The sequence below is a fragment of the Ranitomeya variabilis genome, chromosome 3 (genome assembly GCF_051348905.1).
Source record: "Ranitomeya variabilis isolate aRanVar5 chromosome 3, aRanVar5.hap1, whole genome shotgun sequence".
Taxonomy (NCBI): Eukaryota; Metazoa; Chordata; class Amphibia; order Anura; family Dendrobatidae; genus Ranitomeya; species Ranitomeya variabilis.
Window position 1 is genome coordinate 6,889,538 of NC_135234.1, and position 17,705 is coordinate 6,907,242.

The following is a 17,705-nucleotide window of genomic DNA, read 5'->3' on the forward strand; positions in this document are numbered from 1 at the left end:
TGTAAGGAGATACCATAGAGTGGGGCAGTGTGTAGGAGGATAATATGAAGAGGGGCAGTGTGCAGGGACATTATGGAGGGGGTCAGTGTAAGGAGATACTATAGAGAGGGGCAGTGTGTAGGAGGATAATATGAAGAGGGGCAGTGTGCAGGGACATTATGGAGGGGGTCAGTGTAAGGAGATACTATAGAGAGGGGCAGTGTGTAGGAGGATAATATGAAGAGGGGCAGTGTGGGGGACATTATGGAGGGGGTCAGTGTAAGGAGATACTATAGAGAGGGGCAGTGTGTAGGAGGATAATATGAAGAGGGGCAGTGTGCAGGGACATTATGGAGGGGGTCAGTGTAAGGAGATACTATAGAGAGGGGCAGTGTGTAGGAGGATAATATGAAGAGGGGCAGTGTGCAGGGACATTATGGAGGGGGTCAGTGTAAGGAGATACTATAGAGAGGGGCAGTGTGTAGGAGGATAATATGAAGAGGGGCAGTGTGCAGGGACATTATGGAGGGGGTCAGTGTAAGGAGATACCATAGAGTGGGGCAGTGTGTAGGAGGATAATATGAAGAGGGGCAGTGTGGGTGGGGATATTTTGGAGAGGGGCAGTGTGGGGGATATTTTGTGTAAGAAGCACAATGAGGGGCAATTATTCAGGGGCTTACCATCAGTAATATTTTTATTTATGGGGCAGTATAGTCACACTTATTTTTGAGGGCACCATGTCGGGAAGTGCTGGTGAAGATGGAAAACAGGGAAGTCTGGAGAGACGAGCACAGGACGTGAAATCTCATTATTGCGCCGTGATGACAAAAGGGATGAGAATGACGCCAATCAGATATATCGTATATACGGTACCTAGCTGTAACCATTTAGTTGTGACGCTGACTGCGTGTTATCAGTACTGTGGTTCCTGTGTGCTCCGCAGTCTGATGATGGCTGGTAACTACAACTCCCACTATCGCCTTACCATTGTTAAGGACGCACTGAGGTGTAGGTTCGTGCAGTACAATCGTATATGCACTATATGCTGATTATTTACTGCAGGGTATTTGATCATTATGTTTCTGTCTTTGCTTTTTTTTTGTTTAGTGGCCAGTGTGCGCGTGCACATACATGCTGCATGCACACCTTTCTCTTGAGCTTGGCATCATTGACGTGGTCTCCCTCTGCTGTGTGTCCACTAGTTGGGCTCAGTCCGTCTCATCCCTTATCCATATGAATGTCACTTGGCAAACAGTAAGGTTTTTACTATTAGTGCTAGGACTGTCCCAATTATGGTGGCCATGATGAGGCAGGATGGCTTTCGCATTTTTTTTTTAATAAAAAAAAAACATGTTAACTAAGTACCGTATATTATTTTCATGTACTATGCTCTTTATTTATTTACAGCAGGGTATTTAATCATTATGTTTCTGTCTTTGTTTTTTTCGGAATATGGGGCTGACCTGGCATTACAATTGATCGCTGTACTTAGCTTCATACTGCATATGTGTGCCAATAGTGGTTCTGGTTCTGTATTCATGCACTGATGGTGGTTCTGGCGCTGCATTCATGCACTGATGATGTTCTGGTGCTGCATTAGAGTCCTGATGGTGGTTCTGGCACTGCATTCATGTCCTGATGGTGGTTCTGGTTCTGCATTCATGTCCTGATGATGGTTCTGGCGCTGCATTCGTGTCCTGATGATGGTTCTGGCGCTGCATTCGTGTCCTGATGGTGGTTCTGGCGCTGCATTCATGTCCTGATGGTGGTTCTGGCGCTGCATTCATGTACTGATGATGGTTGTGGCACTGCATTCATGTCCTGATGGTGGTTCTGGCGCTGCATTCGTGTCCTGATGGTGGTTCTGGCGCTGCATTCATGTACTGATGATGGTTGTGGCACTGCATTCATGTCCTGATGGTGGTTCTGGCACTGCATTCGTGTCCTGATGATGGTTCTGGCGCTGCATTCGTGTCCTGATGGTGGTTCTGGCGCTGCATTCATGTACTGATGATGGTTGTGGCACTGCATTCATGTACTGATGATGATCTTAAAAATCCTCAAAATGTAGCTATTTGAGATTATGAGGTAGATTTGGCAAGTTCCTGCTCCAAAAACTCAGTTTAACGTAGTGTGTGTTCACATTGATTGCTTTGGAGAAACAACTTGCCAAATCCTTTTCGTAATCTCCAATCTCCAAGTTTTGAGTATTTGTGAGTTTTAACATAGCCATGAACCCACCCATGCCATTATGGAATATTGACAGGATAAGGGGTCCGGTGCACACTGGGTAAGCAGCTCTATGTGTGAAGGGCAGGTGTTATTTATGGGTGCCCCCTCTGATTAGTGAATAGTGGGGGTGCTTTGGAGTGGCCTCTTGATTAGTGCATTGGGGGGTTGTACTGGGGTGGCACCTTGATTTGTAAGCATGGGTTGTTTTGTGGTGAGCCCGATTAGTGAGTGGGGTTTTTTCTGGGGTGGCGCCTTGATTAGAAAGTGAGGGGTTGTCTTTGGCTGGCCCGCTGATTAGTGAGTGGGATTCATATTGGTGGCCCCTTGATTAATGAGTGGGGGGTTGTCTCTGATTAGTCAGCAAGATTTATTTTGGTGGCCCCCTTATAATGAGTGGGGTCATAACCTAATTAGTGAGTGACATTTGTTTTGGTGGTCTCCTGATTAGTGAGTGGGGGGTTGTCCTTGGGTGGTCCATTGATTAGTGAGTGGGGGGCTCTACTGGGATGGTTCCCTGATTAATAAGTGGAGGGTTGTTCTGCGGTTACCCCCTCATTAGTTAATGGGGCTGTTCTGTGTTCTGGGTTGGCTCATGATTAGTGAGTGGGATTTATTTTGGTGGCCCCCTGATAAATGTGTGGGGGTTGTCCTGGGTGGCCTCCTGATTAGTGAGTTGGGGTTGATCTAGGGTAGCCCCATGATTAGTGAGTGGAATTGGTTTTGGTGGCCTCCTGATTAGTGAGTGGGGGGTTGTCCTTGGGTGGCCCTTTGATTAGTGAGTGGGGGTTGTCTCTGCTTAGTGAGCAGGATTTATTTTGGTGGCCCCCTCATTAATGAGTGAGGTCGTAACCTAATTAGTAAATGACATTTGCTTTGGTGGCCTCCTGATTAATGAGTGGGGGGTTGTCCTTGGGTGGCCTTTTGATTAGTGAGTGCAGGCTATTCTGGTGTAGCCCCCTGATTAGTGAGTGGGGGGTTCTACTGGGATGGTTCCCAGTAAGTGAAGGGTTTTTCTGGGGTGACCCCCCTGATTAGTTAATGGAGGCTGTTCTGTGTTCTGGGGTACCTCATGATTAATGAGTGGGATTTAATTGGTGGCCCCCTGATAAATTTGTGGATGTTGTCTTGGGTGGCGTCCTGATTAGTGAGTTGGGGTTGATCTGAGGCGGCCCCCTGATTAGTGAGTGGAATTGGTTTTGGTGGCCGATTAGTGAGTGAGGGGTGTTGTCCTGGGATGGCCTCTTGATTAGTGAGTTGGGGGTTGATCCGGGGCTCCTCCTGATTAGTGAGTGGGGATGTTGTCCTGATATGGCTGGAGCGCCCCCAGTAGGACTATGGGGTACTCGGTACCGGGTCCTTCGGTTCTCAGGGGGATGTCACGGTGGCTGAGCCGGTCCGTGGCCCTAGGGACGCCCGTGTAAAATGGGGGAAAGGTCTTTAAAGGGAAAGTGTTCATGACGCCACCTGTGGTATTCGGTCAGAGTGACCGACGCTGCTTTAAGGGGTGTCCGCTGGGGTGATGTATGGCAGCTAGATGGTATACCTTCCCACAGGTGAAGTGTATCCCCAGGGCTTCCCAGTGTGTAGATGATGGATGGTGAAAGGTGCAGTGAAGAACAAGGACACAAAGTTGCAGTCCCTTTAACTTTTTACTGAAGTCTTCAGTGTCCTCAGTCCAGGGTACCAGATCACAGGGCAGGCAGAGTCCGGCCGGTCCCAGAGTCCTCTTATACAGGTGGAAATCAGTAGCCTTCCTCTAGCGCCTGTGTGTTGTAGTACCTCCCTGCTGAGCTTCCCATAAGGTCCTCACAACTGTGGTGGATGTTCTAGATGTTGTGTCTCTCTCTGTCCCCCAGATGGATAGGACAAACCCATATGACTGGTGGCCTGAGGCTTTTTACAGGGACTCTAGCATGCCCCAGCCTCCACAAGTTGCCACCGTGCCTCCTGGGTATGGGGCGGATCAGTAACTTGAAATTAGCTGTCCTGCCGGTCTCTGGAGCAAGGCATAAAGGACTGTTGCTTCCTCGGTGTTCCGGCTACCGGGATCTTGCGCCTCAGAAGGATGCAGCCTGTGCAGGGCAGAACTCCTTCTGGTTTCCTCTCCTTTTGCTATAACTTCCTTCACGCTGTACAACACAGTTCTCTGTTCGTGTCTCTTTCTAGAAGCTGCCGCACGTCGGGCAGGCGCAGCTCAGTGGCCTTCTGTCTAGGCCTCTGACAGGATCCCACCCCTGTCAGAGACCAACTGCCTGAGCGAAGCTCAGCCAGCAACTGAACTCACTTCCTATCCAGACCACCAGTCTTACCTAATTGTGAAGAGTGCCCTAATAAATAGGAGCATAGCTCCCCCTGGTGGACTGGAGTATGAAGTGTGTTGGTGTTACCTGTTAAAAAGATCTCCTTTATTGCCTTCAAACGTAACATCCCTCCCCCTAGAGGAGAATGATATTACTGCAACGACCAGGACCCTGGGGCGCTGCATGGCCTCATGATTAGTGAGTGGAGGAATGTCCTGGGGTGGCCTCCTGATTAGTGAGTTGGAGGTTGATCTGGAGCTCCTCCTGATTTATGAGTGAGAGGTTGTCTTGGGGTGGTCGCCTGATAAATGAGTTGGGGTTGATCTGGGTAGGCCCCCTGATTAGTGACTGAGATTGATTTTGGTTGCCTCCTGATTAGTGAGTCGGGGGTTGATCTGGAGTATCCTTCAGATTAGGGAGTTGGGGGTTGATTTGAGGCTGCCCTCTAATTAGTGAGTGGGGGGGTTGTCCTGGGGTGGCCTCCTGATTAGTGAGTGGGGTTTGTCCTAGGGTGGCCTCCTGATTAATAAGTGGGATTGGTTTTGGTGACCTCCTGATTGTGATCGCCCCCCCATCTCATTGTGCCCATGATTCCCTCAGGGATACTGGAGATAAGAGGAGCAGAGATCTATACGATCCCCGGTCTCCCCCTGAGACTCGATGTTCCAAAGTGTCCTCAGATGTCAGACTCCGACTCCATAGAATGGGAGGATGAAGTTGGCCGCCTGGGAAAATGGAAAAAAACGCCATCGTACTCCCTCTATTGTAACGCCACCCTGTGCACGATGCACCCGAATGGGAGCCTGACCCTCCAGAAACCAAAGGACACCGCCAAAAACTACAGAGTGAAAGTCTATGACAGCGAGGGGCGCCTTAAGTGCAACGAGAGCTTGACCAGAATTGTGGAAGGTGAGACACAATATAATGGATGACGTGTGCTGTGTGGTGGGTGTAGTGTGGGTGGAGTTATCTTGGGGTGCTGCGCTGTGGGTGTTGTGGAAGGAGGTATTCTGGAATGTTGCGCAGTGGGTGTGATGTGGACAGAGTTGTTTTGGGGATACAGCATGGTGGATGGGGTTATTCTGGGATGCAGCGCTGTGGGTGTGTTGTGAGTGTGGTTATTCTGGGGTGCAGCGTGGTGGGTGTGTTGTGAGTGTGGTTATTCTGGGGTACAGAGCGGTGGGTGTGTTGTGAGTGTGGTTATTCTGGGATGCAGCGTGGTGGGTGTGTTGTGAGTGTGGTTATTCTGGGGTGCAGTGCGGTGGGTGTGTTGTGAGTGTGGTTATTCTGGGGTGCAGTGCGGTGGGTGTGTTGTGAGAGTGGTTATTCTGGGGTGCAGCGCGGCGGGTGTGTTGTGAGTGTGGTTATTCTGGGGTGCAGCGCGGTGGGTGTGTTGTGAGTGTGGTTATTCTGGGGTGCAGCGCGGTGGGTGTGTTGTGGGCATGGTTATTCTGGGGTGCAGCGCGGTGAGTGTGTTGTGGGCATGGTTATTCTGGGGTGCAGCGCGGTGGGTGTGCTGAGGGTGGGGTTATTGTGGGGTGCAGCGCGGTGGGTGTGCTGAGGGTGGGGTTATTGTGGGGTATTATAGGCGGGGATAATTCAGCAGTCACACTTGACATCGCGCTCTTCTCTTGTAGAGATGCTGCAGACGCCGGTCCTGACCTATAACTGCACCAGTGCAGGTGCCAGCGTCTACTGCGCCACAACCGCGAGGAACACAACGAATCTGACCCTTTCCTGGGGCAAAATATCACAAACCACAGGAGAAAAGTCTATAGCAAGAAACATCAAGGAGCTGAATGACCCCGTACGGTGCGTTGTCAGTAACCTCGCCTGCCACACTGCGGAGACCGTGACCGTCCACTGCACAGGTACTGATGTGGCACAGCCAAGAACCCTCCGCTCATTAGTCACCTCCAGAGCTGCACTCACTATTCTGCTGTTACATCATGTCTTATCCTCCAGTTACCTCCAGAGCTGCACTCACTATTCTGCTGTTACATTATGTTTTATCCTCCAGTCACCTCCAGAGCTGCACTCACTATTCTGCTGTTACATCATGTCTTATCCTCCAGTCACCTCCAGAGCTGCACTCACTATTCTGCTGTTACATCATGTCTTATCCTCCAGTCACCTCCAGAGCTGCACTCACTATTCTGCTGTTACATTATGTTTTATCCTCCAGTCACCTCCAGAGCTGCACTCACTATTCTGCTGTTACATTATGTTTTATCCTCCAGTCACCTCCAGAGCTGCAGTCTCTATTCTGCTGTTAAATAATGTCTTATCTTCAAGTCACCTGCAGAGCTTATCCTCCATGTCATAGAAAATATTAAAAATCCTTGAGGTCCCTCATATCCCCCTTTGTTTCTTTCATCAACCAGTTGTCCTGAGGAGCAGTGATCCAGCAGTCACCCCTGTCTTTATGTAAAATGGCGGTGACAGCTGTGTGACGCAGATTGATTAAAATGTGAGGACTCCCCTTTATGTCCAGGTGACTGCAGAGGACGTCTATTGTCCACACAGAGAGACAGGAAAAGTCATATTAGGGTGTGAAGTGGATCAAGGAAGATCGGACCCCTGAACACACAGCTGTGGTCTCTGCCGTACAAGGAGACAGCAGACAGAAAATATGGAATATCGGAATTTCCATCCATCCGATTTTACATAAATTGTGATTTCCTAAAATTATGAAGGGCTGAGTCCGGCCTATAACCGGGCCCTTGTGAGGTCATAGTAGAGGGGTGAGTGGTGGGACTCAGGGTCTGATAAAAGATCAATCCCAGTTATCATCAGTGTTCGTACAGAAAGTTACATTTCCTGTATGTAGGGGCCCTGTTATTGCCGGCCAAATCGAAGAGCTCTCCTTCGGCTAAACTGAATCTTCTCAGCGATCGGTGTAGTAAGTTCTCCTGATAATCCCTTTTATTTTATGTAACTGTTTATGCTGCATTGTTTTCTCCCCCTTGTAAAATCTTTTGTATATTTTTCACAAACACTGCCTTCCTTTGGAATATAAAATGTAAGGCTATGTTCACACGTTGCGGATTTTGCTGCAGATCCGCAGCAGTTTTCCCTAAGTTTACAGTACCATGTAAACCTATGGGAAAAAAAACCCGCTGTGCACATGCTACGGAAAAAAACGTGCGGAAACGCAGCGGATTATTTTCCGCAGCATGTCAATTCTTTGTGCGGATTCCGCAGTGGTTTTACACCTGCACCAATAGGAAACTGCAGATGTAAAACCGCAGTGGAATCCGCAGTGGTTTTGCACTGCGGATTTTCCAAATCCGCTGCGGAAAAATCCGCAGCAGAATCTGCAACGTGTGCACATACCCTTATAGTTCTGTTCCTTCTGTTCTGTGAACCACGCCTCAAAGCCATAAGCTACCGTAAGCGGTGTCCATTCGACCAAAACAGCTTAGTGGTGACAGCGAGTAGTCTGGGGTTATCGGAGAGTTGGCTGTGACCGTACCGGGTGTGTACATATTCCATGTGTAGGAATCCGGAGGTGTAGACGCCGTACGCTCACGGGTAATTGTGATAGTAGAGGACACGGCACTCAAGGCTTATTGGAGGTGCACAAGTTGGGTATCCAGCCCGTCAAACATCAGCAATAAATTACTTGGCACTCAGGAGATCTTTTTGCAAAATAAAGAGATTCGTTTATTCAGTGCATCCAGTTCAAAATTAAACGTTTTCGGTCTAATCATAAGACCTTCATCAGAAAGGTTTGTTTGAATGCTGAAACATATACGTAACAATACAAAAGGATTTTTTAGACAACAATCATGATGCACAATGCAAATGCACATACAATACATTCTGTTTTGAATAAAAGAAAAGAAAAGTTCATCACTAGTTGTGTGGTTAACAGCAATTGTGGCGGTCTAGGTGAATCCGACCTGGTGTTCCGTGAGTCGTGAGCTTCGTTCAAGAGATGCTAAAGGTAGTGCACGTTTTATACTATGTTTAAAACGGAACACCAGGTCGGATTCACCTAGACCGCCACAATTGCTGTTAACCACACAACTAGTGATGAACTTTTCTTTTATTTTATTCAAAACAGAATGTATTGTATGTGCATTTGCATTGTGCATCATGATTGTTGTCTAAAAAATCCTTTTGTATTGTTACGTATATGTTTCAGCATTCAAACAAACCTTTCTGATGAAGGTCTTATGATTAGACCGAAAACGTTTAATTTTGAACTGGATGCACTGAATAAACGAATCTCTTTATTTTGCAAAAAGATCTCCTGAGTGCCAAGTAATTTATTGCTCACGGGTAATTGTTTGACAGCCGGCCTAGTGGGGTGAACAGGCTGCGGCCTTCTCCATTGATCGTCGGCCAATCGTGGAATTGTCCGGGCAATAGGGGGCAGCAGAGAGCTGTTCGCTCCACACATCACAGCGGGTGATACTCGTGACCTTCCCGGCCTGTGATATCAGGGATTTGGGGGATTAAGAAAGTCCTGACAAAGATTCGGATCCTTGACACTCCTGTCACCTCCAGAGCTGCACTCACTATTCTGCTATTACATGTTATCCTCCAGTCACCACCAGAGCTGCACTCACTATTCTGCTGTTACATTACATGTTATCCTCCAGTCACCACCAGAGCTGCAGTCACACCTCTTCAGTTACTTCTTCCTACCACAATTCCTTCAGCTCTTCTCTGCAATGTTTCTCTCTATACAAAAGCAACTGCAGAAAGACAGAAAATCCTGACTACAGCTTTAAATGTGACGGGACTTAAAGGGGTATTCCCATCGCCAAGATCCCACCTCAATATGTACTAGGTGTAATAATTATAATCTTAGCAAATGTGTAAAATTAGAAATGTAGTATAGTTCTTCAGATTCGCTGTGTGGCTTACCCCATGTACGAAGCATTACAGCAGCCAGGGCCGGCTCCAGGTTCTCGTGGGCTCCGGGCAAATAAGTCTCAGTGGGCCCCTTAACACATACCACGATTCATGATGCACAGATACGGCAGAGAAATATCGGTATAGTACAACGCCGAAGATTTCACTTCTTACATTACATGAGTGATAGCTATTGTAAGTTCTACAATAGGCCAGAAACTGGTGAATCCATACAGTGGTATGGGCACCACATAATCCTCCATAATGGACCCCATATATTGCTCCATACAGAATAATGAGCCCCATATAATGCTCCATACAGAATAATGAGCCCCATATAATGCTCCATACAGAATAATGAGCCTCATATAATGCTCCATACAGAATAATGAGCCCCATATAATGCTCCATACAGAATAATGGGCCCCATATAATGCTCCATACAGAATAATGAGCCTCATATAATGCTCCATAGAGAATAATGAGCCCCATATAATGCTCCATACAGAATAATGAGCCTCATATAATGCTCCATAGAGAATAATGAGCCCCATATAATGCTCCATACAGAATAATGAGCCTCATATAATGCTCCATACAGAATAATGAGCCCCATATAATGCTCCATACAGAATAATGAGCCCCATATAATGCTCCATACAGAATAATGGGCCCCATATAATGCTCCATACAGAATAATGAGCCCCATATAATGCTCCATACAGAATAATGGGCCCCATATATTGCTCCATACAGAATAATGAGCCCCATATAATGCTCCATACAGAATAATGAGCCCCATATAATGCTCCATACAGAATAATGGGCCCCATATAATGCTCCATACAGAATAATGAGCCTCATATAATGCTCCATACAGAATAATGAGCCCCATATAATGCTCCATACAGAATAATGGGCCCCATATAATGCTCCATACAGAATAAATGAGCCCCATATAATGCTCCATACAGAATAATGGGCCCCATATAATGCTCCATACAGAAAAATGGGCCCCATATAATGCTCCATACAGAATAATGAGCCTCATATAATGCTCCATACAGAATAATGAGCCCCATATAATGCTCCATACAGAATAATGGGCCCCATATAATGGTCCATACAGAATATTGGGCCCCATATAATGCTCCATACAGAATAATGAGCCTCATATAATGCTCCATACAGAATAATGAGCCCCATATAATGCTCCATACAGAATAATGGGCCCCATATAATGCTCCATACAGAATAATGAGCCCCATATAATGCTCCATACAGAATAATGAGCCCCATATAATGCTCCATACAGAATAATGGGCCCCATATAATGCTCCATACAGAATAATGAGCCCCATATAATGCTCCATACAGAATAATGGGCCCCATATAATGCTCCATACAGAATAATGAGCCCCATATATTGCTCCATACAGATAATGGACCCCATATATTGCTCCATAGAGAATAATGAGCCTCATATATTGCTCCATACAGAATAATGAGCCCCATATAATGCTCCATACAGAATAATGGGCCCCATATAATGCTCCATACAGAATAATGAGCCTCATATAATGCTCCATACAGAATAATGAGCCCCATATAATGCTCCATACAGAATAATGGGCCCCATATAATGCTCCATACAGAATAATGAGCCCCATATAATGCTCCATACAGAATAATGGGCCCCATATAATGCTCCATACAGAATAATGAGCCCCATATATTGCTCCATACAGATAATGGACCCCATATATTGCTCCATAGAGAACAATGAGCCTCATATATTGCTCCATACAGTATAATGAGCCCCATATAATGCTCCATACAGAATAATGGGCCCCATATAATGCTCCATACAGAATAATGAGCCCCATATAATGCTCCATACAGAATAATGAGCCCCATATAATGCTCCATACAGTATAATGAGCCCCATGGGGAACTTACTACATACAGATTTATGCAATAAGGTATGAAGTGACACATAAAGTAGTGAATAAAAATTATTTTTCTTTATTGAAACAATATATTTAAAAGATAAAACAACATTGAAAGACAGGAAGATGGAGAAAATGGGACCTCCAGAGAAGTCAGAATGTGGCACAAAAAATGATGATAGAATTTTTTAAAGATTTTTTCTAAAGATTTTCTTCTTCTCATACAATATGTCTGCAGACAGGGAGTATTTCCATAGGAGAGTTATGTGGGCTTCCTAGTACGGGTGGACACAGAAACATGTCTCTTTAATACCCTTTGCAGTCCTATATCCTAAAGGGGAAAATGTAATCTACAGAATGTAATAATCCCCTCCCACCAGGAAATATATATTATAGAAAACGGCTTCTGTCATAATCCTAATTAAATCAACAGTGACCTGATATAAAGATGGTAAATGTTCACATAAAGCAGAAAAAAGTCAATGCTATGAAATTCTAAAAGCAGTCACTAGGTGGCGATGAAGTACAAGACATGAGAAAATAGTGACCGCTGTGAGGGCCAACTACATATAGGTGTGAAAGGTGCGATCATTAAGCTGTTGGATATTACCTGAGGTTTTAAAGGTGGAAGATGGTGCAGCATATGAAAAGAGAGTGTCACATCCTGCGCCTGACCAGCGCCGTTTCGCTTTACCGCTTCTTCAACAAAAGGGGGCATATATGTAGTTGGCCCTCACAGCGGTCACTATTTTCTTATGTCTTGTACTTCATCGCCACCTAGTGACTGCTTTTAGAATTTCACAGCATTGACTTTTTTCTGCTTTATGTGAACATTTACCATCTTTATATCAGGTCACTGTTGATTTAATTAGGATTATGACAGGAGCCGTTTTCTATAATATATATTTCCTGGTGGGAGGGGATTATTACATTCTGTAGATTACATTTTCGCCTTTTGGATATAGGACTGCAAAGGGTATTAAAGAGACATGTTTCTGTGTCCACCCATACTAGGAAGCCCACATAACTCTCCTATGGAAATACTCCCTGTCTGCAGACATATTGTATGAGAAGAAGAAAATCTTTAGAAAAAATCTTTAAAAAATTCTATCATCATTTTTTGTGCCACATTCTGACTTCTCTGGAGGTCCCAATTTCTCCATCTTCCTGTCTTTTAATGTTGTTTTATCTTTTAAATATATTGTTTCAATAAAGAAAAATAATTTTTATTCACTACTTTGTGTCACTTCATACCTTATTAGTTAACTCATGTAAGCATCTATGACTGAAGTGCTAATTGCCAGCTAAACTTAGGATTATGGGATTAATACAGATTTATACAGTCACCACTAGAGGGAGCTCACTACATACAGATTTATACAGCCCCCACTAGAGGGAGCTCACTAGATACAGATTTATACACTCACCACTAGAGGGAGCTCACTACATACAGATTTATACAGTCACCACTAGGGGGAGCTCACTACATACAGATTTATACAGTCACCACTAGAGGGAGCTCACTAGATACAGATTTATACACTCACCACTAGAGGGAGCTCACTACATACAGATTTATACAGCCACCACTAGGGGGAGCTCACTACATACATCTTTATACAGTCACCACTAGAGGGAGCTCACTACATACAGAGTTATACAGTCACCACTAGAGGGAGCTCACTACATACAGATTTATACAGTCACCACTAGGGGGAGCTCACTACATACAGATTTATACAGCCACCACTAGAGGGAGCTCACTAGATACATCTTTATACAGTCACCACTAGAGGGAGCTCACTACATACAGATTTATACAGTCATCACTAGGGGGGAGCCCAGTACATACATATTTATACAGTCACCACTAGGGGGAGCTCACTACATACAGATTTATACAGTCACCACTAGAGGGAGCTCACTACATACAGATTTATACAGTCACCACTAGGAGGAGCTCACTATACACAGATTTATACAGCCACCACTAGGGGGAGCTCACTACATACAGATTTATACAGTCACCACTAGGGGGAGCTCACTACATACAGATTTATACAGTCACCACTAGAGGGAGCTCACTACATACAGATTTATACAGTCACCACTAGGGGGAGCTCACTATACACAGATTTATACAGTCACCACTAGAGGGAGCTCACTACATACAGATTTATACAGTCACCACTAGAGGGAGCTCACTACATACAGATTTATACAGTCACCACTAGAGGGAGCTCACTACATACAGAGTTATACAGTCACCACTAGAGGGAGCTCACTACATACAGATTTATACAGTCACCACTAGGGGGAGCTCACTACATACAGATTTATACAGTCACCACTAGGGGGAGCTCACTACATACAGATTTATACAGTCACCACTAGAGGGAGCTCACTAGATACATCTTTATACAGTCACCACTAGGGTTGAGCGAAACGGGTCGGCCATTTTCAGAAGTCGCCGACTTTTGGCAAAGTCGGGTTTCATGAAACCCAACCCGACCCCTGTGTGGGGTTGGCCATGAGGTCGGCGATCTTCTGAATCTGGTATCGGAATTCCGATACCGAGTTCCGATATGTTTGCGATATCGGGAATCGGTATCGGAATCCATATTTAAGTGTAAAATAAAGAATCAAAATAAAAAATATTGATATACTCACCCTCGGACGCGTCCTGGTACTAAACGGCAGCCTTCCTTCCTAAGGATGAGCACGTGAATGACCTGCGGTGACGTCGCGGCTTGTGATTAGTCGCGAGCGGTCACATGGACAAGCCGCGACATCATCTAAGGTCCTTCACGCGCTCATTCTTAGGAAGGAAGGAAGGATGCCGGAAAGAAGCAGGGCGCGTCCGAGGGTGAGTATATACCTAATAGGAATATATAAAATAAGCCCCTGCTGTAAACTAAAAGGTCCCTAGCCTTGTGTGTGTTTCTTTTTTTCATCACATTGTGGCAGGGGAGGGATAACTAAGATAAGCCCCCCCTGCACATGTGATCGCCGTCTGTTGGTCTAAAGTCACCCCAATCCGTGACATATTGGTGGCAGTGGTCAGGAATCCCTGTGGATCTCGTGACCAATTGGTGGCAGGGGCTAAGGGATCGTGACAATTGGTGGCAGCGGTGGGATATTAGAGCATTAGTGATTTGGTTTGAGCAATCATTCCTCTCACTAAAAACTTGCAGAAAGTTCTTGCGAGGACTCTGCGCAAATAAGTTTGGAGAACGAACTGAGTGTTTATTAGTTGTGAGACAATTGTGTACTGGTAATTACGGCTGAGGAACCCCTGTCAGGGGCAAGTGTCGGTGCTACAGGAAATGGGGAGATACATGGGAACCGTGAGGAAGGTGATGCCATGCAATTGACCAGTGCCACCGAGGAAGGTAACTGGCCCATAAGTAGCAATGCTCCTGAGGTGATGGGGTGGATGGGGAGGTAGAGCCCATAGCAGCGTCGGCTGATGGGTCTGTAGAAATCCCCGGGGAGACAGCCTACGTAGCTGCTGTCACCCGCAGTCAGAGTGCCCGGAACGCAGATACCTGTCTGCCTCCCGGACCCTCCTCAGTCATCAGTATGACTGAACCAGAGGTGAACCCAGTGCAGGTCCCAGAGGGCTCCCGTGGGGAAGGGACACTGACATCGCTTCTGGCTTCCCCTAGCCAGGAGTTTCAGGCTGCTCTGCAAATAGATGCGAGCCTAGAGAGTTTGAGACAACTCGCCGGGACGCCCGCCTCCGTGACTGATAAGGAGAGGGTGTTCTGGGAACAAGGAAGGTTGTACCGGGAGACAGTACCCGGAGAATCACAAAAGGAGTGGTTGAGGGAAAGACAGCTGGTCGTCCCGCAGCAATTCCGGGGTGAGTTGTTACAGATTGCCCATGAGATCCCGCTAGCTGGACACTTGGGGATCAGCAAAACTAAGGCCCGGCTGTCTCAACACTTCTATTGGCCTAAGATGGGGACAGATGTGTCAAACTACTGCCGCTCCTGTGTCACCTGTCAAAGAGTGGGGAAGGCAGGGCCTGCTCTTAAGGCTCCCCTGATCCCTTTGCCAGTGATAGAGGAGCCTTTCCAGAGGATCGCGGTGGACATTGTGGGCCTGCTGGCCATCCCCAGCAGCTCTGGAAAGCGATATATTCTTACTGTGGTAGACTATGCTACCCGGTACCCAGAGGCAGTAGCTCTGTCTTCAACTAGGGCAGATAAGGTGGCGGATGCCCTGTTGGCCATCTTTTCACGTGTAGGATTTCCCAGAGAAATGTTTACTGATCAAGGGACCCAATTTATGTCTCGCCTAATGGAGGCTCTCTGTAAGAAAATGCAGGTGAAGCACCTGGTATCGAGTGTGTATCACCCACAGACCAATGGCTTGTGTGAACGCTTCAATGGTACCCTCAAACAGATGCTACGCATGCTGGTTGAGACTCAAGGACGCGACTGGGAGCGGTATCTGTTATGATGATCTGGTGGTTAGGAGCACTAGAAATGACCAGATGAGCAAACTAGTAATACAGGACGAGCTCTGGGAAGTGGGAGCTCTGCTGACCGCAACCCCTAAACCTATCACAACAACTAGAAATAGCCGTGGAGCGTTCCTGACTCTGCCTAGACGCCTCTTCACAGCCTAAGAGCTAACTACCCCTAAAGATAGAAAATACAGCCTAACTTGCCTCAGAGAAATTCCCCAAAGAAATAGGCAGCCCGCCACACATATTGACTGTGAGTTAAGATGGAAGTCACAAACACAGGAATGAAACAGGTTTCAGCAAAGGAAGCCAGGCTTAACTAAACAGACTGAGGATAGAAAAGGTATCTTTGCGGTCAGCATAAAAACTAACACAAAACCACGCAGAGTGTGCAAAAGAAACCACCGCACCGACTCACGGCGCGGTGGTGCCACTCTGCATTCCAGAGCTTCCAGCTAACAGGACAAAATCATGATAGCAAGCTGGACAAAAAAACAGTGGTAACAAATAAGCTAGCAGGGACTTAGCTTTTGCTGAAGTAGACAGGTCATCTGAAAGATCCAAGAGAACTGAACCAGTACTAGGACATTGACAGCTGGCATCAGGTAACAATCTGAGTGGAGTTAAATAGAGCAGCCAGCCAAGGCCTAAACGATGTCAGCTGAGGAAGGAACCTCAGAACCAGCAGCTCCACTCACAGCCACCAGAGGGAGTCCATGGACAGAACTCGCCGAAGTACCATTCACAACCACAGGGGGGAGTTCGAGAACAGAATTCACAACAGTACTCCCCCCTTGAGGAGAGGTCACCGAACCCTCACCAGAGCCTCCAGGTCGATCCGGACGAGCCAAATGAAAGGCACGAACAAGATCGGCAGCATGAACATCAGAGGCAACCACCCAGGAATTATCCTCCTGACCATAACCTTTCCACTTGACTAGGTACTGAAGTTTCCGTCTCGAAATACGAGAATCCAAAATCTCCACCACATACTCCAACTCCCCCTCAACCAACACCGGGGCAGGAGGATCAACGGAGGGAACCATAGGAGCCACATATCTCCGCAACAACGACCTATGGAACACATTATGGATGGCGAAAGAAGCTGGAAGGTCCAAACGAAATGACACAGGATTAAGAATTTCAGAAATCTTATAAGGACCAATGAAACGAGGCTTAAACTTAGGAGACGAAACCTTCATAGGAACATAACGAGACGACAACCAAACCAAATCCCCAACACGAAGTCGGGGACCAACACAGCGACGGCGGTTAGCGAAATGTTGAGCCTTCTCCTGGGACAATGTCAAATTGTCCACTACGTGAGTCCAAATTTGCTGCAACCTGTCCACCACAGAATCCACACCAGGACAGTCCGAAGGCTCAACCTGCCCTGAAGAAAAACGAGGGTGGAAACCAGAATTACAGAAAAAAGGCGAAACCAAAGTGGCCGAGCTGGCCCGATTATTAAGGGCGAACTCAGCCAAAGGCAAGAAGGACACCCAATCATCCTGATCAGCAGAAACAAAGCATCTCAGATATGTTTCCAAAGTCTGATTGGTTCGCTCGGTTTGGCCATTTGTCTGAGGATGGAAAGCTGAAGAAGAAGACAAATCAATGCCCATCTTAGCACAAAAGGACCGCCAAAATCTTGAAACAAACTGGGAACCTCTGTTCGACACGATGTTCTCTGGAATGCCATGTAAACGAACCACATGCTGGAAAAACAATGGAACCAAATCAGAGGAGGAAGGCAATTTAGGCAAAGGTACCAAATGGACCATCTTAGAGAAGCGATCACAAACCACCCAGATAACTGACATCCTCTGAGAGACAGGGAGATCTGAAATAAAATCCATGGAAATATGCGTCCAGGGCCTTTTCGGGACCGGCAAGGGCAAAAGC

The 17,705-nt window shown here is 46.5% G+C and overlaps 1 protein-coding gene across 3 annotated transcripts in view; it reads left to right on the plus strand.

The window, feature by feature from the left end:
- Positions 1 to 17,705, plus strand: part of CD2 (CD2 molecule) — a 98,353-nt gene that overhangs the window by 56,484 nt on the left and 24,164 nt on the right. For all 3 annotated transcript variants that reach the window (XM_077299340.1, XM_077299341.1, XM_077299342.1), the window contains 2 exons: positions 5,112 to 5,420; positions 6,149 to 6,382. In XM_077299340.1, coding sequence (XP_077155455.1) covers positions 5,112 to 5,420; positions 6,149 to 6,382 — 543 coding nt within the window. The remainder of the gene's footprint in view (positions 1 to 5,111; positions 5,421 to 6,148; positions 6,383 to 17,705) is intronic.